The following is a 24217-nucleotide window of genomic DNA, read 5'->3' as shown; positions in this document are numbered from 1 at the left end:
CCGCTACGGAGGACCGAGCTTGACGCTTTGGCCGCGCCGAGCGAGCGCAACAGGAGCGTCTTGGAGATGCGTCGGGCACTGTGACAATTTGGGGGCAGAAAGTCCATTTAACCGGGGGTGGGCAAATCCGGACCTCAAGGGCCTCTGTCCTGCACGCTTTCAATGCCCCCCCCCCCCCCCCCTCCCGTCCAATATACCTGATTCAGAACGATCAGGATTGCGAGCGGGTTCCTGAGGAGCTTGCTGATGAGCTGATCGATTGCATCCGGTGCGCTGGAGGAGGGAGACATCCAAAACGGGCCCTTGAGACAAGCGTGGCCCGCCCCTGACATGACATCGAAACCCGCTCAGACCACGTCGAGGTGGTCAAAAGCCACAAGTTTCATTCAGAAATCTGAGAAGAGCAGCCATTGAACCCTCTGCCGCATTTGATGATATATTTTTGAAAAACCATCCCACTGGGTGGCCTCAGTGAGCCGTTCTGGCACCCTGGCCACCTCGCTGAAAAATATTTAGCTACACCCCTGGGTGGGAAGGCAATTTAGGACTGTCGAATGTCAGGTTTATTTTTTTGTTTTAATGGGGGCAGGGTGGCATTTACTGTACACATTGCCCGTGTGGCCTCTCTTTTTATTACCCCCCCCCCACCTAATTTATTGGTCTGTTGCCAAGATGCCTGCTTGATGACCTCAGCTATTTCCTTTTCACTTCCAAAGAAGTGACTTTACATTTTTCACGAGTACGTGTTTGTTGTTTTAATTTGATTTCTTTTAAAATTTATTAGCAGTGGGGGTGACAGGTTGTGGTCTGATCGCGGACCGAATGGAGTGCGGATCCCACAAACGCAGACTCAGATAAATGGCGATGACAAAAGGTTTATTAAGGAAAAGCGAGGGACCGATAAAGCATTCGACAAAAGGTGCCGGCAAAACCGGGAGCCAGAACACAAAGCGCTTGCCAATCACAAGGATAGAATGATTCTCAAAAACATCCCAACACGAATCGAGGTTAGTGCAATAAACGAAGCCAAGTACAATAGCGAGACTAAACAAATCCTCACAAATCCGAATGCGGGCGACTCGAAGCACGAAGCACAAACGAGAGATAAAGTAGTGATGGGACGAGAGCTCAAGAGCGAAAGCCCGTATCGGTGCGTGTGTCGGGTTAAGAAAGAATCACGTGACCAATCCGGGAACCGAAAGGTTTGAATGCGCCGCGCCAAAGTGCGTTTATAAGGACGCAAACTGTATCAACGTGTCGTGGGTTTGTTGGCTGGAGTTTTGCCAAATTATGGATCGTTCTAAGACGTTTCCCCCAGCGTGGAATCGTTTTGCTCTGGGTCAATCTTTTTCTCCTTTCTATACAATTTTTTTACGGTGGCAAACTGCACCCACTTTATCAGTTTGTCAAGTGAAGATCGTCGGACACTCCAAACACTTTTGTTCCTCAATAAATATTCAAAACGACTCACTTGTTTGTCTTTCACTTCACATGATTTAACAAACATTTTCGACATAAGTTAAAAATTGTAACTCAAATTTGCTGTATTTTACATACCAACTCGGTTTAGCATTTACACAAACAAGGAATTTCTTTACCTGCGATGATTGTATAACTACTGCAGGGGTCACTATGGGGTGACCAACACGGTGTCAATACAGTGCTGACACAAGTTTGTGAAGCGGGTCAATGCACTCCTTGAGGTATCATCGTCCCATCACTGTAACAAAGCACACGGGCAAAGCGGTGATCAAGAGCAATAGTCCGACGAGGGAGACGGGTACTCTTCCTCTATTGAGAGTCGCATTCATACCAATTGACATGTTTAGATGATCAGTGCGTGCATTTTTCCAATCAAAATGATATCTGTGAGATGCACTCCTCATTAAATCCGGTGCGTTTTCTGGGTTTTGCAAGTGTGTTGTGTGCGAGCGCATTTCTTGGCTGCCGGTAACGGGATCCAGCGCACTATACCTTAAACCCGTCGCCAGCCAATCATAGGGCAAATATACGCCCCCCCCCCCCCCAAAAAAAAAAAAACACAGCCGGTTTCAAATATTTAAATGTGGCACAATTTCGTGATTGATTCTGGCAACGGTTCTGCAACTTTTTAATTCAAGGAGCACCTAAAGAAATGACACAAGTACCATCATCATGACCAACATTAAAATACAGCAGCATAGCAGGCCCAAGTGTTCATCAACCGTGAGACTGCGGCTTTATTCCTAAAAAGGCTACACGGCAGGAAAGGGGGGCACAGCGACTCCTTTGGGGAAACGTTTTCAACGCGGAATACAACTGAAGTGTACGACTGAAGTCGATCGGGAGCCCACGCGCTTTCAAGATGGCCGAACCGCGACATGGCGTCAAAATACATGCCCGTGTTTTAGCAGACATCCTGTTTTTCGAACCGTTTTGTTTGTTCTGATGAATAATTACTATTTATGGCCTGCTACGGCGTCGGATGTACTCGACGGCACAAACTTGCCCCCGTAATGCCCGTAAGAACGTGTCGCGAACTACCCCAAGAAGACCGACTTCTCCAGGCCATCCTCCGCTTTTGTATACTCCAGGTGAGATTTGAAATACTGGCTTTTGTACCGCGGACTGGTCCGGATGTACTCCAGGTAGTCCGGCGCGCCGGGGCAGACGACGTTATCGGCCAGGAGGACGCTGCCTTTCCCGAGGAGGCCGCACTCCTGATGAAACGGGGTCAAAGTCCATGTCACGCAGGGTGCCCACGTCAAAACGCCACGGTGAGAAAATGACCTGCCTCCATCAGCTTGGTGTCGAGAAGGTAACGATTCTTCCAGTGGTCCAAGAAAACCAAGTCAAATGTTTTGACTCCAAACCGCTCCTTCAGCTCGGGGATCCACTCGCCGGATTCTCCTTCAACTAACCGCACCTGCCGAAAGAGACGCACGCGCGACTCCAACTGCTCTTTTCGGTCGCTTTTAAAGCGGACGCTTTTACCTTCTCGGCAACGCCTGCCCACGCGATGACTTGCCGAGCGACGGCGGCATTGTCGGGATTCGATTCAAGTGTGATGAGTTGCGCGTGAGGCGGCAGCAAACTGGCCATGCGAACTGCGGAGTAGCCACAGTAGGTGCCCAGCTCCAGCACACAACGCGGATTGGTCTCAGACACCACAGAGTCAAGAATTTCACCTACGGCAAACGTGTTTTAAAAAAATTAGATAAGAGAGCGCTTGCACATATGCATGTAAACAGCCACCAGCAGTGGAAAGTAACTCGATATTCTACGCGAGTTGCCTTTTCAAGTGTCTTTACTCGATGACGTCTTTTCTGATGACTTTTTACTTTAGAAGAGGAGTTCAATCAAAAGTTTGACCGTTGTCTTTGGGTTTTTTTTAAAAGCAGTATATTTACTTCTACTTAATGACAGAGTGTGGGTATTTTTGCCTATTTGCCACTCTGTACCTTTCTCGTTGCCGACATTCATGGCCCACTCATTTTGGTTGCAGAACTCATCGATGGCTTTGACCACGCTGCGAGGGTTCCCTCTTGTGGCCTTTTTATGTACTGCAGCCAAGAGCCTCTGAAAGCGAATCCAAACACATTACGGACAGTTACGATCGAATCGTAATCGAAGAGAGTAACGGACCGACGTACTTCAACGATGGTCGATGGAGGTATCGACCATCGTTGAAGTACGTCGGTCCGTACTCCCCCCCCCCCCCGCCCCTCCTAAAAAAAGAAAACCAAACAAACAATAAAACAATCGGATTTTTTGCTTTTTCAAGATGGCGCCCCCTGAGCGGCTGCCTCTGCAACCGATGAAGCCTGCTTCGATGGGAGGCGAAAGTTCCTCTGGGACAACAACCAGAAGAGTCGGGTTGGTGCATAGCTACACGCGAGCGAGTCTTCTCCATTTCGGTGTTAGGATGGGGACGGCGGGCCAGTGAAGTCACACCTGAGGACGTGTGGACTGCGTCAGCGTGTCCAGTATCCACTCCGCGATGACACTATGCCAAATGAGCGCCAGACCTCCGTGATACCGCACGGCGCCGGGGATCAGCCATTTATACAGCGTATAGAGGAGCGCCGCTCCGCCGGCGGCGTAAGCGACGACCCACCGCATCCTACGGCCAACGGGGAGAAAGGACAAAGGTCATTTCGGCAGGCTCCGGACCGCGTTACTGCATAGGAGCTCAATCACACGGGCGCGCTGCGATCACACATCTGCATTGAGATCAAAGGAAGCTGCCGTATCTCCTTTGGCCCCAGCGCTCCCTTTGTGCGAGGCTAATGAGATGGGTGTTTACTATGCGGCGATGCTGTCGTCTCCCCTCAATATCATTCTGCCGCGCGCAGCGATATCGTTTCCTATCGACTGCAATAAGAAAAGAGCGGGTGCGGTTTTACCAAGCAGAGGGACAAGACGTCAACTTGGACAAAAGGGCGTCGATTCGACGTTGGGGTGCGGGAGAGCAAGCAAAATCCCAAGGCCGCGCTTAGCTCCTTTTGGGAGAACGTAGCGCAGACGTGGCGGGCGACGGCCGCTGTGCCAACCGTGAAAGAGCAGCCGCGGTTGAGCCGATTCCTTTTGATAAGCGCTTCGGGTTGCATGGCAACCGGCTGCGGGTTAGGAGCCGTGTCGCCAAAAGGCGGACGACGAGGACTTCGACCTTTACTTGCGCGCGCCGCCTCCTTGTAATGTGCCGACAAAATAAAGAATGGCCCTGAAAAAAAAAGGAACATAAGAAGCGTGCCAACGTACACCGAAAGGACCCCCCAAGTAAAGAACAGAAATCGACACTACAGGTGCTGTCGCTTTTTAAAAAAAAATATTTATTTTTACACGCAAACGACGAAACAGTCTGACAGGAGCCAGTGTTGGAGCAGTAATAAAGCCAGCCGCGATGTCGACTCTCTCACAAAGGCAAAACTCTCAGCATTGAAGCCGACAGGTCGCCATACTCACGCGTGGGAATGGAACGGCCCGCGTGTCCTCACAACCGGCAGAAGTCGGTCGCGCTGACGGACCGCTTTCACTTTCGACCGCGCGCCGCGCTTCCTTGCGCTCACCTCGGCGCACCTTGCGCGGCTTCACGTGAGCGAGCAAGGAATGCGGCTAAGACCGTATTGCGGCGCTTTGCTCGGCCCGCGCGCAAACTCACACTGAGCTCCTCCTCCTCCTCCTCCTCCTCAGCACAAACGGATTTATTTGGCGAGGCCGAGTGAGCGGCGTCACTTGCTTTGGATACAAAATGCCAGCCGGTCGGAGGCGCAGGCACACGGGTGGTCTTCAGTCACACTCATACAAAGGCCTTTTTAAGTCATAGAAAACAAACTCGAGTCGGGTTGTTCCGTCCGCATCCGGGGGGGCCGCCGTGAATACGCAAACAGCCTGAGAGGGAGAGAAAAAAAAAAAGCTTTGCAAACGATGCCGGCGGCACACGGAGAGCCGCGGACGAGTTAGCTTGCGATCCACGGGTGTTTCAGACATTGAGCCGCCGTGGCTCGTTTGCGGGGCTGAAGATGCAACATGGTCGAAAGGAAGGAGCTGAACTGCGCCGCTCGGTCCCGCGGCCACTGGTACTTGTCCAACAGAATTTCCAACAAGCTCCACGGCTTCAGCTTTGAGATGCGCCGAAGTTGCCCTGGATGGGAGTCGACAACCGAGTCATCAGTTCAGCCGCCGTCGGGACGGCTTCCGCCTGGAAAAACTCAAGCGCGGTTCTCATCTCGCCGTTGCGCGTGACCGAGCGACTCAAAGAAAGAAAGAAAATGAAGTCCACGTTGGCCAATAGGTCGCAGCGCAACGCGGCGCCGACACGTGCGGCAGCCTCGCTTACGCGCTCCCTCGCGTTGTCTTTGTTTGTGTCCGTTTGGTTCCTTTTGGGCGAGCCTACGCCGCGAGGGAAGACTTGCTGAGCATTAGGGAGTTTTATTTCACCGGCTGGCGAAAACCCACGAGGTTTTTCGGAGCTAATAAGCGAGCGGAGCACGGAAACGCCGTCGTGGAAGGGGGAAGCGAGCCGGCGTGCTAATCAAGCTCCGGCGGCGTGGATTTCCAAGCCCGCTCCCATCGATCCACCTCGCTCATCTAGCGTCTCCGCCAAACAAGATGGATGAACTTCTTCTCCTCACAAAGACCCAACAAAACCTTCGCACGTTCCGCCGCCGCGCTCCGCTTCGCCCGAAACCCGTCTCGGCGAACGCCACGGCGACAAAGAATGCCGCCGCTGATGTCGCGAAGCTCGACGCACACCGCGGCCCGGACTTTTGGAGTTGGCCGTCTCTAAACCGCAAGCCGCGTGAGTTCACCTCCTTTTGTACTCGTGGGTGTTGACGTTGCGCCGCAAGCTAACGCTAACACGGCGATACAAACGCTAGCTGAACACGTAAACAAGCAACATTGTAGAGCGCTGCGACACAGCACTGCAAGGTTCATACCGATCGGTCGCCATCGCAGCACTGGCTCTTTCCGACCACGATTGAATAAACTTGAAACTCAAACGTGCTCGAGCGGTTGCTGTGAAGAAACGGAGCGATGAAGCAAAGCTAGCTCTACAACAACGCGCTGATTGGGGCGTCTTTGAAACTTCTACGGGCGCGCCGGATGACTGCGCAAGACCCACTCCGCCAAAGCGACCGGGGTCTTCACTTTTCTACGTCACAAAAACCGCGGACTGAACGCCCACACTTCCTCGGGGGCAACCCTTTCATCTTTGCGCCGCTCGCGCCGTCGCTCACGAGCGGATGCCGAGATGCCGCGCCGTACCGTTTTGGTTGAAGAATCTGTTGGATTTTTTCCCCGAGAGGGCAAACTCGGATGGAAGAGGTCCCAGCAACTCGATAATGTGCGCAATGTGATCTAAAATGACAAGCGAAACAACAACATCGAGTATGAGCGTTTGATACGCGGGATTCGATTCGTACGACGAGTGCAGTCACGATTATTTCCGAGCAAACGCATCGGACCTTCTTCGCGGGAGAACGTGGTCCCGGGCTGAGGGTCAAACAGATAGTCCCCGGTTGCGAGCTCAAAAGCCTGCAAGTGCACCCAAAAAGACACGCCGATGTCGGGGGGGGGGGGGGGGGGGGCGGCCTCCGGTCACGTCCGCGCGCGGCATTCGATTGTGAAATGTTGTCGGCGCGGCGCCCTTCTCACCACGCAGGCGGTGCTCCAGATGTCAGCCGGGGTGCCGTAGTCGGCTCCGATCAAGACCTCCACCGAGCGGTACTGGCATGTCTGGATGTCCTCCGTAAAGTGCTTGGACTGCACGGGCGCGCGGACAGCACGAGAGAGCGCAGAAAACCAACATTTTGCATCATTTTCAAGGTTCCTTCTTCATGTGCGTGTGTGTTTTTTTCCTTGGCCCGTTAGGGATTTTAAAGCAAGGGTGGTTGCCAAAAGGTTGTCAACTACGGGACCGTGAAGACCGTCAAGCCTGCTTTGTGATTAAAGGCTATCCCGATCGACTTATGATGCGGGATATCGCCAAAAACATCCGCCGTTTTTTTTCCTCTGGTTGCCGTGCCACTCACCACCCAGCAAGCGTTGCCCAGATCAGCGATCTTAATGAACAGCTTGTCCGCATTATGCGGCAGCAGGAGGTCAAGCGGCCCCTCACGCTCACCGATTCCTTCTGAAAGAAAGAAAGAAATGAAGTCATGACTCTGAGAGGACCACTGGGTTGTTGTTTTTAATCTGGATTCATGTTATAGAACTTTGCGCTTGTGCCCGCTCTGTTAATTTACCAATACTACAATAATAATTTGTCTCAATCGTCTTATTCTGTAACAACTAATCAGGCGCAACCAGGGTCGTCGTTGATTATTTTAAAATAAAGCTTTTGCCGATGTTTTTCCTGTTGTGCAGCTCATTGAGGAAAGCGTTCTATAGTGTTAGCGTAGCGCGAGACAAATAATAGCGGTCGTCATCAAACTTGAAACGCCAAAACTCACGTCACATACGTCTCGTCTCGTTCGACGCCATCTTCACTCATGCAAGCGCAGTGCAATGCAATCAAAATACGCCCCCTTGCGGCCCTGGCCAGATATCGCACTTGCTCAGGATCTGCGCAGGGGAGCGTCATTCATTCTCCGTCATCGTGTTGTTGAATTTGGTCCGTTTCGGTTTTGTGTTGGTCACGCGAAAGTCTCCCCCCCCGTGGCTGGAATCCTCTTTTCAAGACTCTCAAACACTGACCGTGAGGTGAGCGTTGCGCGTCCGGCGTCTGGTGTAAAAACGGAGATGCGGAGGCAGAAAAGGGAGCTTCTTTGGCGACGTCTGGCAACGAAGAGGTGAAGCCTCGGCGACCGAGCCCGGGCGAGTCCGGCCTGTCGGACGCCGGCGAGGTCCGTCTCCTTGATGCGACGTCAGAAGTCGCGAGCGACGATTGACGGGTGGCGCCGGTGACATCCGAAAGGGCGTCGTTGGCTCGATTTGGGCCGGAGTCCGACGCGGTCGCCTCGGCCGGCTGCTTCCTCGGCGTCCGCGTCGGTCGTTTGAGGTGCAACTCGCTCGACTGCGCGGGAAATACACGTCACGCGGTCGCGAGAGATCATTTCCGGCGCTTTTGCGCGAGTCCCCAAAGGAGAAGGCGAGGACAATTGAAAAGCGCAGCCTAAGGCTTACCCTATTCCCAATGTTGTGGAAAGCGCCGGTCAGCCTGGCCATTAAGTTGGACAAACCCTGAGAAGATGGGAAAGAAATCTCAATAGGCGAGTCGCGCGACGTCCAAAAGTCGGATCAATGAGACAACGTACGCACCTTTTTCGGTTTGGCCATTGAGCTGTCTGCGGAGGAAACATAAAAAAAGGTCACGCGAGCAAGAAATCCAGAAATGAATGCGGTTCGGTGGATGAGCACAGTCACGCGGGCGCATTTTGAGAGCGTCGTCACTCACTCGGCTCGGCGGCGGGGGGCTCCGGCGCTCGCCGCAGTTTGGTGTCGGCCGCCAGTTTGCGAACGTAAGCGTCGTCCACCCGCAGGAGGATGTTCTCGGGCTTGATGTCCGCGTGGATGATCTTGCACTTGGTGTGCAAGTATTCCAAACCCCGCAGAACCTGCGCGGCGGACGGCGGAGCCTTCCAGAAAGGCATTTTGCAAATCTGGAGAAAGTCGCCCGACCTGTCTGACGATGCTTTTGACACAAGGGAGCGGAAGGCCGGCGTAGTCGGATTTGATGATCCACCTGAGGAGCTGCTGGCCCAGCACCTCCAGGACCACGCACACGTCTGGGGAGCAATTAAGGACTCGGTCGCAGCGCGTACCGTCCTTTCCGTTTGCGTACTTACCGGGCCGGCGAGGCAAGGATACGCTCTCCGTTCACTCCGGCGATGCGGAAGTCATCGATGAGGTGCACGATGGTCTCGCGATTGGGATCTCTGGGGTCTCCGTCCCTCACCTGCCGGCCCAAAACACGCCCGACTCCGGCAAATATCGAGCCAAGCGATGCGGCGTGTGAGCTCACGGACGCATTTCAGAAGTTTGATCTCGTCCTTTGCCGTCTCTGCATACATCCGAGCACTCTTCACCACCTTGAGAGCGACAAAACGCCTTCTCCTGCATAAAAAACAAAACAAAAGAAAACCATTCAATGTGAGATTTGACACGTTCATTGTGACGCTCGGGTGAGAAAATGGGCTCACGGCTCATTTCCCAAAGTTTGCAATTTGTCATATTTCCCATCCATCCGTTTCGCTAGCCTGGGGAAAATCCATACTCACACCATGTCCCAGCAGAGCCACACGGTGGAAAAGTGACCCCATCCCAGCTTTTTCACCACCTGGTATCGGTTCTTCAAAATCTCTCCGATTTCTACGGGATAATAACCGCCTGCAACACAACACGTCTCGTCAATCCAAATCAAAGGTCCGGCCAAGGTAGCGGAGCTTCGGCGTTGGCGTGCTCTCGACCTAAACCGTAGTCTGCCGGGTTCTCCTCTTGGTCGCGTGAGCCCGCGGGCTCGGGCGGGGCGAGATGCGGTCGGACCGGAGGACGGCGCGGAGGAGCCGGGCCGGCCGAGGGCGAGGGCTCGGGGCCGGAAAGGGCGCTCGGTCGGGGAGGCCGATCGCAGGAGGCGGCGGCGACCGGGGCCGAGAGAGCGGCGCCGTAGCTTGAGGACATTTTTAACGGGAGCCTGCCGAGTTCGGAGCACAGCACCGCTCGGTGAGCGCTCAAATACGACACGCGCATCATCGGCATTCTCGGCGAGCCGCCGAAGCGCGCGTTTCTTTCTCCCGCTCCACAATAAGCGCACAAACACTTATCGAGGGCTCAGTAATTGTTTCGACGTGCTTCGTGTCATTCGTCACCTTTTCCTTTCTGGGAGACAGACCTCTGCGAGTCCTGCTCTGAGCCGCTGTCTTATGGGCTTCCGCAGGGGTCACTTTTAGGGCCCCTGCTTTTCTCTTTTTATTTGCTGCGCTCGCGCTCCAGGTGGAGGAAGTGAGCAATTTCCTTCCATTGCTTTGCTGCGGACAGTGACATTGATGTACCACTACGACGACCTCCCCCTCGAATCGCTGATATTCCCTGAGGCCATCAAAGACTGAAGGGATTTTGAACTTTTTCAATGACAACCAAGTTGGTTCTTTTAGATGAGGGCGCTGAAGTAATGCGAGGGGTTACGTGTCTCAGAATGTTTTGTTCCTGGAGCTAACTTGTTTGTGTCACCGGTTGTGTCGCCGCGTGTGCAGTGACATTTCCGAGGAGCCATTCGGTGAATTGCTCATGTGTATTTTTAGCCAGACAAATGGCAATTCAAACCCCGGACCGAAACCAAACCGTTCCCACTGTTGCATGTAATGTTTCAGACCAGGAGTGACTTTTGCTTGTTTACAAAACGATACTCGACAGACAAGCATGGAAAATAGACCTGACGTGCAGAACAGATTGCTCAGTCCATAGGCTATAAGGGGGGGGGGGGAGGGGGGGGGCATTAGGTTGTTGAACGTTTTGCTAAAGTAAGTGGCACCGAGATCATATTCCTTCCGACTCAATGAAGTCAGCTACATGATAGGAGGAAGCTACTTACCCGGTGTCTGAGAGATTCCCTTATAATACAACCGTGAGAAGGAATTTGCACGAGGTCAGCCCTTCGCAGTGGGTCAGCTTCATGCGCTCTGCCCGTCTCTCTCTGGTGGGACGGCCAACACTCAGTCCAGGAATAGCCAAGGTACTTGACGTCTTCCGGCACGGCCGCCGCCGCTCCGAGGCCACACCGCGCTCAGAAATGGATACTGGACACAGCATTAGGTAGGCCTGCACACGAGTCATGCAGTATCACAGCACACACCCGCGCACGCAAACATCGTCTTTTCAAAAATAGCGCAGCGCAAAGAAGATTGTGCTCACAATTGAAAATCAGTGAGGGGAGGGGGGCGGGGGGTGTCATTTGTATGTGAAGAGGGCAATAAATATGTGAATAAAAGAACATTTAAAAGTAGCCAATACTTTTATATAATTTAATTTATATAATACAGTCGCGGCTTGGAATCGAAGTGGATTTACATGGGACAGGAGATGTGAGCCAATCTCTTTTTCGTCAATGGACGCTACAGCTTCGCGTTTGCTTTCAAAACTTAGCTTGTAGCAGACGCGTGCACATTTTCAGCACGACGTCTCCGATCCACTGGAGAAAGGACACTTTGATCCTCTCCTCTTTCATCGCGAACTGCTTCAGACAACAAAGTGTATGCAGAAACGTGGTGAAGATTGCACGACCGTCTGTGTCCTATGTGTTGTGTTGTGTTATTTTTGTTATTTTGACTTCAAAATGGCGCCGCGTGAGTGGCTGCCTTTCCAGCAGCTCCTATATTTTGTTGTTCTACTTCTTCCTTTCATAACTTTGCTGCTGTGAATCGGGAATTTCTCCATTGCGAGACTAATAAAGGTTTTCTTATCTTATTTTAATGGCGAATCCAACAGTCATGGAACGATGTCTTTTCATTTGACGATTAGCAATAAATATTATTCGGGACAGCGCTATGATATGAAAGCAGGTGTGTTGTAACTCACACTATCTCGTCACGTTTGAGAAGGGAGCGGGGGCTCCGGCTTGAAATCGTCGCTTCCCTTTCACGTCAGGTTTATGACGCCGGATGTAATTTAGCGATCTAAACGTAAGATTTGTGAAAGGAACACGCGATTTCTCGCTTTGTATTTTTCATTTCCAAATGCTTTCGCGTCACAGTCAGGAAATTAGGAGCGACTTCTTGCACAGCCGACCGGCCACAAGATGTCGCTCGTGCTAACAAAAGCAACTTGCTGGATTTCCTTCCCTCACTCACCGAGTGCATTTGGTTGCCATTCTTTTCTATAACGCCCTCGAATTGGAAGATTTATCGTAGATTGGCACGGATTCAACTAAGGAGGGTATTCTCGGTTTAGCGTCATGTCATGCATGCGTGAGCTTCGAGAAGGCTCGGAATCACGCCATTCAACTTGGCCTCAAATCAAATTTGGAACTGTCCGATACTAAACTCAGCCTGCGATGCAAAACGGTTGATTGCAACATGAAACTTTATTTTCGTAGAATGAATGCACAATCGCATACATACAGGTACATACAGGATAAGGGAAGGCCTATCGAGCCTGATTTCATCGACCCGTTAAATCAAGGGAGACGGAACGGCGCAATTTCAACACATCAGAAGAGAGAGAGAGGGAGAGACTCGTGCATCTCATGGCTCCAACACCTTCATTCCCCACACTGACCGATGAGAACAAGCTACAGTAGATTGCTACAAAGTCTTCGAGTTTAGGAATATACCATCGGTAAAATTGGATTTGGAGCTAAAGTCGGCGCATTTTTTTTCTCCACTCTAAGAAAAATACATTTCGACTCCCAGTGCACAGACATTTGGTCTTTTCGGAAAATCGTATAAGCCGAGTATGTTCGAACGTTAAATCCGCAGGGGGGGGGCTACGGTTCGGACCAAGTAGGAAACGTACAGCGTCAAACAAAGAAATACATTCAAATGAGTCCAAAGATCGTACGTACGCCCAAAAATATGACATCAAATGGATTACAATTTTGGTCGACGCTCACAATTTGATGTCGCAGAATGTTCAGGAGACTTTCTTCCCAACTAAGAAATCCATGGAATGGACTACAAACTGTCGTTTTTCTCTCCGGCTGACACCAAACTGTGATGTGAAAAAAAAAAAAAAAAAAAAAAAAAAACCAACAAAAATGAGTACGGTGGTTGAAATGTTCAAATGATTGCATATACCAACCGGCAGAGATCAATTCCGGCCCATTTTCTGGCGCGAGCCCGGCTCACCCAATCATCCGGAACAACAACTGGACAGCAGCCTCAACTTTTTTGTTGTTGTTGTTGTGAACAGAAAATCGAATTCACGAAAAGTGGAAACGTGCGGTTAGTTCAAAAGCAAAACCCAAATCCGACTTGTTAGGAACTAAAACCTCCTCGACACACAAGGCGCACTATTTACAGGCCGAAAGAGGCCGACGACGACTGCGAGCGTGTCACGATGCTTGCGGAACACGCGTGCTTCGTGAGCAACATGTGATCTCTTGAATAGAACTTTTTTGAGAGCTACAAAATAGATAGAAAAAGTAGATGCGGGGGAGACTCGTCTCCGTTCGGAGGGACGGCTCGACGATATTCTCAGTAAGCGCTCACCTCTGTCGGGAGCGCTCGGGACGCGGACGACGGGATCGACTCCCCGACGGGGCTTTTCACGCCGCGCGGCTTCCCGTCATTCGCGACGGTCATTTTTCCGCCGAGGTCGCCGCGTTTCGTTTCCCCGTTCAAGTCTGGACTTGGGGCGGATGCTCGGTCCTTTGCCCCCCCCCCCCCCCCCCGCTTCAGACGAGGGTGCCCGGGTCTGCGTTGGGCTCCTTGGGGGCCCCTTCTTGCGTCTGAGGGGTCTCCTGATAGAGGGACAGCTCCGTTGACCTGTCGGGGAAAGCAACGCGCGTGAAAACTCGTCTTTGTGCGTCTCAATCGCCGAGGGAGGGGGGGGGGGGGGCGTGACCGACGGGCGGCGGCGCGGTACCGACCTGCCGTGCAGCGGGTGGCCGTGGAAGCTGACGGACTGGGACATTTGAGGCCTGTGGGGGTTGCCCGCTTGGCCTTGGACAGACTGCGTCTGGAGGGGCGGGGGGCGGGCGTGCGACAGACGCGAAATGCCCGCTTCGTGGCCCTTGGGGGGATATCCCAGGGCGTTGCGAAGGTACCAGTCTCTCAGTCCCTCCAGAGCCAGGGCTTTGTGCAGGCCGCGCGTGGCGTCCTCGGGGGTCGCCAGGGAGAATTGCGGGGCTCTTCCCGGGAAAGCGCGGCCGGACGCCTCCGTCCCGGGGGCGGGAAGGCGCGACTCGTACGGCGGGGCGGCGTCCCGCAAAGGGACGAAGGGGCCGCAAGATTTGGTTCTGGCCACCTTGACCCCGCGCGCGTCGGCCGGAGCGCCCCGGCCCACCGCCGGGCTGTAAGGGGGGGCGGCGCCGGGCAGATGCAGCTGGGAACGAGAGAAGCCGTTGGCGCGGGGGGCCGCCCCTCGGCCGCGGGGGCGCCGAGAGGGCGGGGAGCGCAAGAGGTCGGGCCGCGCTCGCATCCTCTGCTGCTTTCCCCACGCGTAGTCCGTCAAGGGGTCGTCGCGGCCCGCCCCGCCCCCCCGGCCCCCCGCCGACGGCCGCGCTTTGGCCCGCTCCCCCGAGCCGTCCGCCCGCTCCTCGGGGCCGCTCGGGCCAACGTGTCGTAGTTTCCCGTCCGCGAGCGCTTGCGAGCTCCCGCCGTTTCGGGGCGCCGGGCGGTCCGGGAGGCCGGAGCGGTCCAGCAGGGCCTCCGAGCTGTTGCTGCGTCGGGCTCTGGAGTTGCAAAGGCCCTCCTGGGCCAGCGGGATCATGTAGGGCGCATCCAGACTGCCGGACCACTGTTTCAAACCGTTGCTCCCCGACGCGTCCGACCTACAATCGGGAAACGGGGGTGGGGGGATTAAAGCCGCGGCCTCCAAACGCTCATCAAACTTTGGCGCCATCTATTTCGGATGATGACCTTTTTTCAGATCAGGGCTCGTTTGAGGCAATTCTTCACGAGTCTGAGTGCGAGGATGTCAACAACAAAAAAAACCCAAAGAAACATCGGCCTGTTCGTTCAGCAGGATTTGCAGACGTTCAAAAGAAAAGCTTTTGGGCTTGTTGCCGTCCCATTGATCAGCGAAGCGATACGGATCGCGCTGCGGTCATCCCAAGCGGGCCCCCGTCCCACCCGGGAAGCCACTCACCGGACTCGTTGGCTTGAGCGCACTTTGACTCGGACGAAGGTGGGCGAACGCGACGTACCTGACGTGAACGCCGACGGCTGCGGTGCGGGCCAAGAGCGGCGTCGCCGGGACACTTCTGCCTTCCGCGTTGGACGCGCTTCTCGGCAAAGAGTGAGTCGGACTACGAAAGACAAAATCCAAATGGGGAGACGGATCGCGGAGAAGGCTCCGAATTCAAAAGGCGGATCCCCCCCGGTTCCAGTTCGCAAAGGGGGGGTGGCAGTGGGGGGTACCTGACGGAGCCGGTGAGGGAATTACGCCGGGTCCTCATTTCGTAGTAAATCTCGACGGGAGAGAGTTTCCTGCGGATGGCGCGGTCGGGGCTGGCCGCGCTGAGGCCGGGCTGCGACAGGGAGCGCCGATCGGCGACCGCGCCGGGGGGGCGCTCTTGGCGCGGGAAACACAAAGTGGGCTGACGAGCGCGTGGAACCGAGGCGCCGCCGCGCTTGCCGTTTCAACCCGCGTCCTCGACGCTTTTCCAAAAGCGCTGCAGCGCACAGACGCAAAAATGACAACCTACCGTCGTCACGCGACGTTGAATCGGACGCGGAGCTCGTGCTCTCCGACGCGACGCCGCCCTCTGGAAGACAAAGGGATGGATCATTTAAAAAAATTAACGGACCCAAAAGCATTCCCTCAACTGGACTCCAATTTAAATTGCACAAACTGAAGAGGAAGTCGGGCCTCGAATTTTCGTCAGCGCTCGTCTCAACGCGGCATTCAGATTGAAATAGGACGTTCTTGTCCATTTTACGGGGGGGGGGAGATGACATCACGGTCGCTCGGCGCTCAGGTCACCGCCAATCTCGGTTCCGCTTCGGGAAACGGGAACCGAGAAACCATGAGCGAGCGTGCCGCGCTTTTCCGTGGACGGAGAGGGGGCCAAAATCAAGGGGGGGGGGGGGGGGCTTTCGCCGCTTGGCCGAATCAGACCGGCGCAACTTCTTGTCAAACATTTTGGCCGCAAAGTCTTTTCTTACCCGTGTGACAGCCGCGGTGAACCGTCCTCTTGCCGTTGGGGAGGTTTCCGTCCGACTCGGCGTGCCGGTGCAGGGCGCCCGTCAACGTGGCTTTCATCCGCCTCCTGCGGGCGACTTCGTCCTGCGGCCGGGCACAGTCCGAGGCGTTGGGGGACGGCGCGAAGGGCGAGGCCGCGACCGCGACCGCGCCGTTACGTGACGTCGCGGCCCTTGACTTACGTCGGGAGGAGGCGCGCCGGCTCTGCGCCGCACCGTCGGGGGCTTCTCCCCCGTCTCCAGGGGGAAGGCTCGCGGCAGCTTCCCCGTCAGCTCCTGCGCAGGAATTCAATTAGCCGAAATCCCTCGCACGGGGAGGGGGGGGGGGGGGCTCTTAAGATTTCAGAAAAGGACGCCACTTGGGAGAGTCCTCGAAGTTGCCATAAAACCAGCCGCCCTGAGCGGTGATGGCAGAGCCAATGTTGTTGTTTTTTTTGTTGCCATAAACGACACGGACGGCGCTAAGAGCGAGCAGCGCACAAACTTCTCGAAAGGAACTCAAAACGGAGGGCGAGTCGGTCCGAAAAGCTTGCGCTAAATAGCCGAGACCGCCGCGGCGTCGTTCCGTCGCGACGGCCGCAAAGGGATTATCATCAAGTCATGTCCGACTCGATTGTCGTCTGCGCTGGAAGATGACAACGAGAGGAGCCGCCGCGGGTGCCCGCGGCCGCCGTCAAAAGAATTAATGACCAAATCATGACGTCCCCACTTTAGAAGTTGAAGGACAAAAGTGGAACGTGAACGCGCACGTGCTTTCAATGCGGTGACGCGCCAGTCGGCTTATTTGGACCGTCTTTACACGGCACAATTCCAATCATTGTCTCTTGAATTATGGCAGTGGGTTAAAAAAAAACAAAAAAAAAACACGTTTAACTCATTCACTCCCAAAGACGTTTTTAAACGTCTTTTCCGACTTGGTCTTGAATTGGCTGCTACCGGATGAGTTAAGAATGACACTGAATTTGTTTGAAATATCAGGGGAGACTGTCTTTCCTCAGAAAGCTGTCATTCATACATGACAGTCCAAGTAAAAAAAAAAACAACAGGTGCAACGGTGTCGAATGTTTGCGGCGAAACGGCAACGGCGTGCGCTCCCAAGGTGGTACTCACCGCTTCTTGGAAACAAACAAGTTTGAGCTCGTCGACGCGAGCGTTGAGCAGCGCCTCCAGGGCCCGCTTCCTCTCTTGCAGAACCGCAACCCGCTCGGCCTGCAGCTTGCCGTCGTGGCGCACTTGCGCATCTACGCGACACATTTCACACCGGCCGGCTTGAGAACGTGCGCGCTGTGATGATGACTTTTTTTTTTTTCTCTTTTAAAAATAAAAGCCAGGTCTTGCGCGAAGGCGGGGTGACGATTTGCACCTTCGCAGCCCGATAAGCTTCTCCGACAGCTGCGGTGTCAGAATGTGAGCATCGGGGCCTCGACACGTGCGGATGTTGTTTCAGGTGGGACAAACGCTTTTGTTTTCACGCGCTTGGATAACACCGGCTGAAAATTCCTCCGGGTTATCGCGGGGCTCGTCTCGACACGAAGGCGCGCGCGTTCACGCCCGGCAAGTGGCGACTCACCCAGAGCGCCCAGCAAACCCATGGAGGTGATCAGATGGCCTTTGACCTCCATGCGCCGTAATCGCGGGGTCTCGACGATCCGCGCCCTCACCTAAGGGACGGTAAAGCCGGGGTTGACATCCGAGCCCGGACGGAAGGGCGGCGTTCGACCCGCTGACCTGGCCGCGTCGGCCGCGCGCCGCCCCGAGGCGTGGAGTCCGTGGTCGGCGGGGTTCCGACCTAGCATCGGGAGACGGCGCCTCCGCTTCACAGCTCACGACGGAAACCTTCCAAAGACAAAAGCCGCCACTTCAGATGCGCCGGCGTGGACATTTTTCACACTCTTTTCAGGACGGACTAGCGGGCTACCCGCGGGGGTCTTCGGGGGCTACCAAACGCCCCGATTTCCGGTCTTTGATTGCGTGTTTGGGGGTGGGGAGAGAAGCGGAGAACATGCAAACTTGACGCAAAGATGTTCCAGATTCAAATAGGAGGCGGGCAGATGTGCCGCGCCGGCCCCTGTATGAATATACAGTATTGGATTGGGGGGGGGGGGGCACAAAACGAATCGTCACCCTCTTTTTTGTGCTCAAGAACTCGTTTTAAAAAAGAAGTTGTCGCGCCCCACGGCAAAGTGGAAAATGACCTCGGTGAATGAATGAATAAGCTATTCATTTGCAAAGAGGAGGTGAAAAGAGAGAATATTCATCATGTCTTTGAGACAGGTCCCCAAAATAGCAAATGGCAGAAGCGAGAAGGAGGCTCGGCGCGACCGTTGCGCATAAACAAATAGCCGGACGTTAGCTTGGCGTTAGCTTGAGGTTAGCTTGACGCATTAGCGCTACTCTGGGTTTCCCGCCCTCAAGCCAATTGACTTTTCATTCCAAAGCGATGAGCGTCGTCGTCTGACGTGTCTTCACATGGCCGAGGTTCATTAGCACCGAAGGCTCCGTCCCAGACATGACATCCCAAAATAGTCGCTGCCCTTTTTTCTGCCACAATCCTCATCACCAGAAACAAGCACCCCCGATGTCACCCGCTCGCCATTCTGAGAAATCGTGATGTGATTTTTATTTTTTTTCCCCGGATGGTCGCAGTTGAGGGCCGAGTGAATGATCAGCCCGCCCTCAAGGTTGCTTCTGCCGCCATCCCATCTTTGAAGGAGAAACGTTTGTGCGTCTTGTGTAAGAAACAAACAGCCGCCCGTCCGCAAGCCACACCGGCTTTTTTTGGGGGGGGGGTCAAGCAAGAAGACGGGGCGTTGCGTTTGGCTGCTTCAAACAACGCCGATTGAAGTGCGCTTTGTCTGCGCGCATAGTTGAAATACTTTGCAGTTTGCGCCGGCCTCCGTCCTGGGCCTCGGCTAGTAACTCTTGTTCTCAACTCAAGCGTATTTCTCCAGCACTTGGAAAACAAACACCGCTGTCCACAGAGCGCTGAATGCGCAGCAAAATCGACCGGGTCACCAAAAAAGTAGAAAGGCAAAGCAAAGACCGGCGTGTTGACTTTGACGTGTGTTGTGACCAATGTGGATCCCAGACTGCAGAAACCTCCTGCTGTGCCCCCCCCCCTCCAAAAGGCAACAAACAACTGGCACGGAGACCCCCCCTCCCCCCTCCCACCACACACACACACACACCTGAGGATGAACAGCGCATCTGGCGTGCAGATGTATGCAGAGATATATGTACCCCCCCCCCCCAAAAAAACAAACCACGGGACTGCATCACATTCCACGGAGCAGCCTGCGGGTGTGCCGGCGGGAGGGATCGGATCAACTGGGAGCTGCATCAAAGGGAGGATAGCGAGCGATAAGAACGCAGGATGACGGAACGCGCGTTTTGTTTGGCGCGGAGCGGGACGAGCCCGCGTCGCCTTAAACGTGGGGCTCGTTCCAGCACGACCCAAAATAGAGGGTGTTTATCAGAGGTGGGCAAACTACGGCCCGCGGGCCGAATCCGGCCCGTTGGTCCTTTTAATCCGGCCCGCCGAAGGTCGGTCCGCAATTAAGGTTCGATGTGAATGATTGCATTCATTTCAATTGGACTTGTAATGACAGGCATTTAACCGCCAGGTGGCGCATTGACTTGAAGTTGCAGAACACGGGGGGGGTGGGGGGGCGGGGCAATCTTTTCGACCACCTAGTACCTCTGTATCGCTCTACTTCTACTGGTCTGACCACAACCCATCTGCAGCGATGCACAGGCTAAAATAGGTCATCAACAACACTGTCGTCATTTTAAAAAAGTATATTAATACCGTACTTTCATGCTTTTGTTCTGTTGATGTTTGATATGGACTGTCAACAAATGCAGTTTTTTTTTTTTAATGTACCATAGCTCGTGCTGACCTGGCCCTTCTGTCAAATTTTAAAAGTCAACGCGGCCCCCGAGCCAAAAAGTTTGCCCACCCCTGGTGTATATCGTGTCCGCGAGTATTGATCCTTTGCATATTTTGACAAAAGCAGGTCACGGACCAATTTTTCTTTTTTTTGTAAATTCAGTCAGCTTGCTTCTTGTGATATATTCCACAAACGACAAGATTGTACCGAACGGTGGCAGAAATGACAGCGGCGGAAGAGCAAGCTTCTTTGAGCCTGGCCACAGTCGCAGATGGTGATTGGAGCGCTTTTTAAAAGCTCAATGTCAGTCTTTCAACTTCGTAGTATCCGATGGAAAAAAAAGAGGGGGCCGCTCCGTATGCCCCCAAAATCCCCAAACTTGCTTGAATGAATGCGACGTGACCTCGACCTCAACCCCATCGAACTACAAAAGAGCCTGTAAGTTCAGAGCTTTTGTTCAACGTCGGTGACCTCTGACCTTTTTTGACACGGCCGCGGCTGTTGTGAGCGCACGCGCGCGGTCATCGCGCGAGGTCGCGCCTTTCCTTTTCCCGCGACGACCAGAGAGAGAACGTCCGCTTGTCCGACGGTTTCGGGCGACAACTGATGATGACCCGTCCCAACCGCGACCCCCGCGTCCTCACCGACGGGCGGGCCTCGTTTATTTGACGAGCGGGGAGACGTGCGACTTCTTCGACCCGACCGTGTCGCGCACTACGAGCAGACAATTTACGATGTCAATGTGGACATTTTCTGGCAGCGCTATGCTTTGAAGTTGCATAAAACACCTGCAAATCGCAATAAAATCCTCGCCGGACGTCTTTTCGGGCGGCATCAAAGCATTCGCTCAAAGGGGCTCAAAGCCCCGGGAAGCTGCGGAGGAGTTTTCCCCTTCTCGGCATAAATGAAGTCCAGGTGTAGAAGGGGGGGGAGAGACACAACTAAAAATCTTCAAGTAGCCCCGGCTCAACATCTTCCAAGACCCCGTCATATCGCAGCACCTCGACACGCCAACCGGCAGGCAATCTCGCCATCTCGGAGGGCCCCCTCGGGGTGCTCGGAAACCTCCGCGCGACGTGTTGTTAGGAGCGTCCCGATAACCCCAAAGAAAGAAAGCGCCGCGGCCAGTGCTGCGCCGAATCGGTGCTTAACAAGTTCTGACAAACCACATGCTTGGCTTTCCACCGGCAAAGCGCCAAGTGCGAGCTGAGGTCACGGCGTCCAAAGCAGATGTCGGTGTCCTTTGGGCGAGAAATGTCAACCCGGCCAAAAAAAAAAGGACAGCGATCTGGCTCAACATCCACTCATCGTCATGTTTGGGAGCGACACGCCAAGAAGTGTAAGAGGGAGTGGCTCGGCACGAAGCAGATGGGCGGACATGAGAGCGCGGAGGCAAAACAAACGCGGCAGCATGTGTTGAGGCGATCGCGATGAAAGGCTGCAATCAATCAAGTGGGAAAGGCCTAACGTCCCGCGAGGCAAATACAACAGTCGTTGCTTTCGAAGGGGGGCTGTTTTGCAAACGCCGCAAAAGGGAGAATCCCCCTACAGGCATTGACTGACCCTCGCGGTCCCTTTTTGCTTTTGATCTCCGTTAACGATAGGCCTTCGCACTGCCGCATGGGGAAATAGCCTCCATAAAAAAACGCAGAAACGCGTCTTTATGCCTGCATTTCTCTCCACAACAGTTCAGCAACAGGGGGAAGCATGACACGCATTTGTCCCGTGAGCCTGCGCGCTTTAATTCGCGTCGATGCGCTGGCAATCCGCGACGTGCTGCCGAAAACGACTCGCTCACAGCGTCCGTAACGTCGCTGAAAGATACACGTTTAGCTTCGGTCTGCTCTCGGGTACATCCGGTGCATTTCAAGTGCCGTCTCGGGCGAGTGAGGCTGCATTCACCGACGCGCATCTGCATAGCCGCAGACGACACTATCTCTCACACGCACGCACACACGCACGCGGTTATAAAAAACAAAAAACAACCCCCCCCCCCCCCAAAAAAAAATCTTCTCCGCTATTTTTGCATGTAGCGATCTTAAGCTCGAACGCGTGTATTAAATGCGCGTAAGACTTTGGAGAAGAAACCCCCTCTTACCGGAGAGCATGACCGATGCCTCGGGAGGTCTCCGCCGTCGTCAAGCCGGGAACGGGAATCATCGCGCGCCTCTTCTCCGAAGCGACCAAGCTTTAAGGGCAAGTAGCTCGGCGTCCAACTTGTGATTCCCGCGGGAAGGAAGGCTCACCGCCGACGCAGGACACCTCTCGGACCCGAACGGCGACGGTGGGCGGCCGGCATCGCAGCTGAGCGGAGTGCCGCGACAAGCTCCGGAAACGGGAGCGCTAAGCGCCGCCCACATGCAGCACGTCTCCGACCGAATCCTAAACGGGGCCTCCTGGCTCTTTCCTTCTCCAAAACAAATAAGCAAAACAGATTCAATGTGGCGATAAGCCACGCCGGTAAAAGGACTTGTACACAATGTCGCGACACACTCCCCCCAGCCGCAACAAAATTAGGGGCAGCCGGTGGAGAATCTTCCTGGCGTGCCCAGCAGATGGCGCCGTTTGACTTCTTTCTCGACTGACCGGCGTTTCCCAACCTTTATTGAATCAAGGCACATATCGGGAGGGGGAAAAAAAAATCCTCACCATCAAACAAACAAACAAAAAAGTGGATATTCAAGTTTCTTATCTACGTTTTGCCATCTAGCGGAAGAACATTTAGTTGTTTGGCCAAGTCGCCGCGATACACTAACATACCTGTCAACTCATACGGTTTAGCCATAGTTCATACGGATTTTGTGGTGAATCTTACGTATATGGCCGTATCGCACAAATCATACGGATTCTGAAATTTTCCGGGGTTTTTTTCTTCCCCTAACAGGTAGTTCCGTTTGCTTTTGCCCAGAATGGTGCTCGTCTACTCGAATGCTTTCATTTCCGGCAACTTTCCAAAAAAGTAATGCAGGAATACACCTCTGAACACAGTAATGCTACTAAGTAGAATGATTATTAGACATTAACCAGACATTGTATTATGGAGATCTACGATAAATATCATTGAAAATTTCGTGGGGTTTTTTCTGCCGTTATTTTGACATATAAAATGCTTTGGTATGTTAGAAGGATTTTTTTGGTAGTTTATACAGGTTGACAGGTATGCACTAACAAGAAGGGATAAAGGTATCCCTCGGTTCTTGTTCAAGTATATTCCTCTTGCAGCTTGCTTTGGGGCCCACCTACGTTTGTCTCAAACAAGTGCAGTACTTCACTTCATAGGCGAAGTAAGTATGAGTGTTATACCGTTCCAAAATCTTGCACTCTACTCAGTGGGCATCTGATGTCAATTGAACAACCGTACATCGGAATGAGGAAAACCACAAGCTGTCTTCCTATTCTGGCCGCTGACGGACATCCGGCCCTTTGTTTTAGATTCGATTCTCATTATGTGAGCCGTCTCTAAACTGGTCACCGGCTAATCGCAAGCCTCATATCGACAGGCAACCATTCACGCTTGCGGTCAGACGTCCGGAAGAGTTTTCCATTCACTTGGCACGCAACGTTTTTGAGCTAGGAGGAAAATCCACTCATGCCCGGGGAGAACGGCGGACGTGCTAACCACTACTTCAGCGCACCGCCTGCGAGCAAATTAACGAATCGTCAGTTCATTTCGGTTTCTGATGATTCTCTCTCCAGTGGCACGGCACCATCAGCACGCGGCTTCCCATCGAAATGGCCTATATACAGTATATACCGTGTTCCACACTGAACAATTGGGCTGTGAGCTCCTCAAGCCTGCCTAGCAACAAGTGTGTGGCGTGACCTGAAAAAATGCATTCTATCACTACCGTGAGACACACGCAATGTTTTTAAGGGCCTCGCAGGAATAAAAATATGGAGCTCAGTTTTATTCCAATTTAGCCACTGGAGGATTTTTGCCATTCTGGATTTTGGATCACGGATCAAAAGGATTAACGGAAGGAATAATCTGCCAGAAAAACTGTACATCTACTCAAGGACCGCAATATTAGGTACACGTTTCCAATG

The 24217-nt window shown here is 53.6% G+C and overlaps 3 protein-coding genes across 6 annotated transcripts; all 3 read right to left on the bottom strand.

Moving 5' to 3' along the window:
• Window positions 1-859: 859 nt before the first annotated feature.
• comtb (catechol-O-methyltransferase b) lies at window positions 860-6966 on the bottom strand. 4 transcript variants are annotated; one of them, XM_086118051.1, is made up of 7 exons: window positions 6948-6966; window positions 6748-6840; window positions 3934-4102; window positions 3441-3558; window positions 2974-3167; window positions 2774-2905; window positions 860-2699 (listed from the first exon to the last, which is right to left on the bottom strand). In XM_086118051.1, exons 3-7 carry the CDS (start codon window positions 4099-4101, stop codon window positions 2520-2522), a joined length of 792 nt encoding a protein of 263 aa, XP_085974177.1. In that variant the 5' UTR covers window position 4102; window positions 6748-6840; window positions 6948-6966; the 3' UTR covers window positions 860-2519. The 4 variants fall into 4 exon arrangements, with proteins under 4 accessions (XP_085974177.1, XP_085974174.1, XP_085974178.1 ...); XM_086118048.1 differs by lacking the exons at window positions 6748-6840; window positions 6948-6966 and adding an exon at window positions 4945-5094; XM_086118052.1 differs by lacking the exons at window positions 6748-6840; window positions 6948-6966 and adding an exon at window positions 4533-4643.
• On the bottom strand, window positions 4791-11373 carry LOC147201944 (SRSF protein kinase 3-like). The gene is made up of 14 exons (XM_086118043.1): window positions 9891-11373; window positions 9702-9810; window positions 9450-9537; window positions 9292-9379; window positions 9103-9209; window positions 8879-9038; window positions 8743-8768; window positions 8608-8664; window positions 8179-8497; window positions 7515-7615; window positions 7138-7245; window positions 6948-7017; window positions 6748-6840; window positions 4791-5623 (listed from the first exon to the last, which is right to left on the bottom strand). Exons 1-14 carry the CDS (start codon window positions 10177-10179, stop codon window positions 5439-5441), a joined length of 1800 nt encoding a protein of 599 aa, XP_085974169.1. The 5' UTR covers window positions 10180-11373; the 3' UTR covers window positions 4791-5438.
• A 1107-nt stretch (window positions 11374-12480) lies between these two features.
• On the bottom strand, window positions 12481-22697 carry ccdc120b (coiled-coil domain containing 120b). Its single transcript, XM_086118044.1, has 11 exons — window positions 22269-22697; window positions 18009-18116; window positions 17851-17941; window positions 17391-17521; window positions 16464-16556; window positions 16245-16365; window positions 15785-15844; window positions 15498-15651; window positions 15284-15385; window positions 14006-14908; window positions 12481-13901 (listed from the first exon to the last, which is right to left on the bottom strand). The coding sequence occupies exons 3-11, from the start codon at window positions 17900-17902 to the stop codon at window positions 13811-13813; spliced, it is 1707 nt and encodes a 568-aa protein (XP_085974170.1). The 5' UTR covers window positions 17903-17941; window positions 18009-18116; window positions 22269-22697; the 3' UTR covers window positions 12481-13810.
• Between the last annotated feature and the right edge of the window lie 1520 nt (window positions 22698-24217).

This window comes from Hippocampus guttulatus, chromosome 8, assembly GCF_054856545.1.
Source record: "Hippocampus guttulatus isolate MCC_2025c chromosome 8, RoL_Hgut_1.0, whole genome shotgun sequence".
Classification (NCBI taxonomy): Eukaryota; Metazoa; Chordata; class Actinopteri; order Syngnathiformes; family Syngnathidae; genus Hippocampus; species Hippocampus guttulatus.
The sequence above is the reverse complement of the archived record's forward strand: the minus strand, read 5'-3'. Positions and strand labels throughout refer to the sequence as shown.

Excerpts from the sequence above, each read along its gene's own strand:
- comtb (XM_086118051.1), bottom strand. The coding sequence starts at position 4,101 with ATGCGGTGGGTCGTCGCTTACGCCGCCGGCGGAGCGGCGCTCCTCTAT. Across the intron at positions 3,559-3,933 it reads CGCAGTCCACACGTCCTCAG|AGGCTCTTGGCTGCAGTACA; the intron begins GTGTGACTTCAC and ends ATTCGCTTTCAG. Across the intron at positions 3,168-3,440 it reads GAATGTCGGCAACGAGAAAG|GTGAAATTCTTGACTCTGTG; the intron begins GTACAGAGTGGC and ends CGTTTGCCGTAG.
- LOC147201944 (XM_086118043.1), bottom strand. The coding sequence starts at position 10,179 with ATGCCGATGATGCGCGTGTCGTATTTGAGCGCTCACCGAGCGGTGCTG. Across the intron at positions 9,811-9,890 it reads CCCGGCAGACTACGGTTTAG|GCGGTTATTATCCCGTAGAA; the intron begins GTCGAGAGCACG and ends GTTGTGTTGCAG. Across the intron at positions 7,246-7,514 it reads TGGGCAACGCTTGCTGGGTG|TCCAAGCACTTTACGGAGGA; the intron begins GTGAGTGGCACG and ends GCGCCCGTGCAG.
- ccdc120b (XM_086118044.1), bottom strand. The coding sequence starts at position 17,902 with ATGGAGGTCAAAGGCCATCTGATCACCTCCATGGGTTTGCTGGGCGCT. Across the intron at positions 15,845-16,244 it reads TCACCGCGGCTGTCACACGG|AGGGCGGCGTCGCGTCGGAG; the intron begins GTAAGAAAAGAC and ends TTTGTCTTCCAG. Across the intron at positions 15,386-15,497 it reads TCCCTCACCGGCTCCGTCAG|TCCGACTCACTCTTTGCCGA; the intron begins GTACCCCCCACT and ends TGTCTTTCGTAG.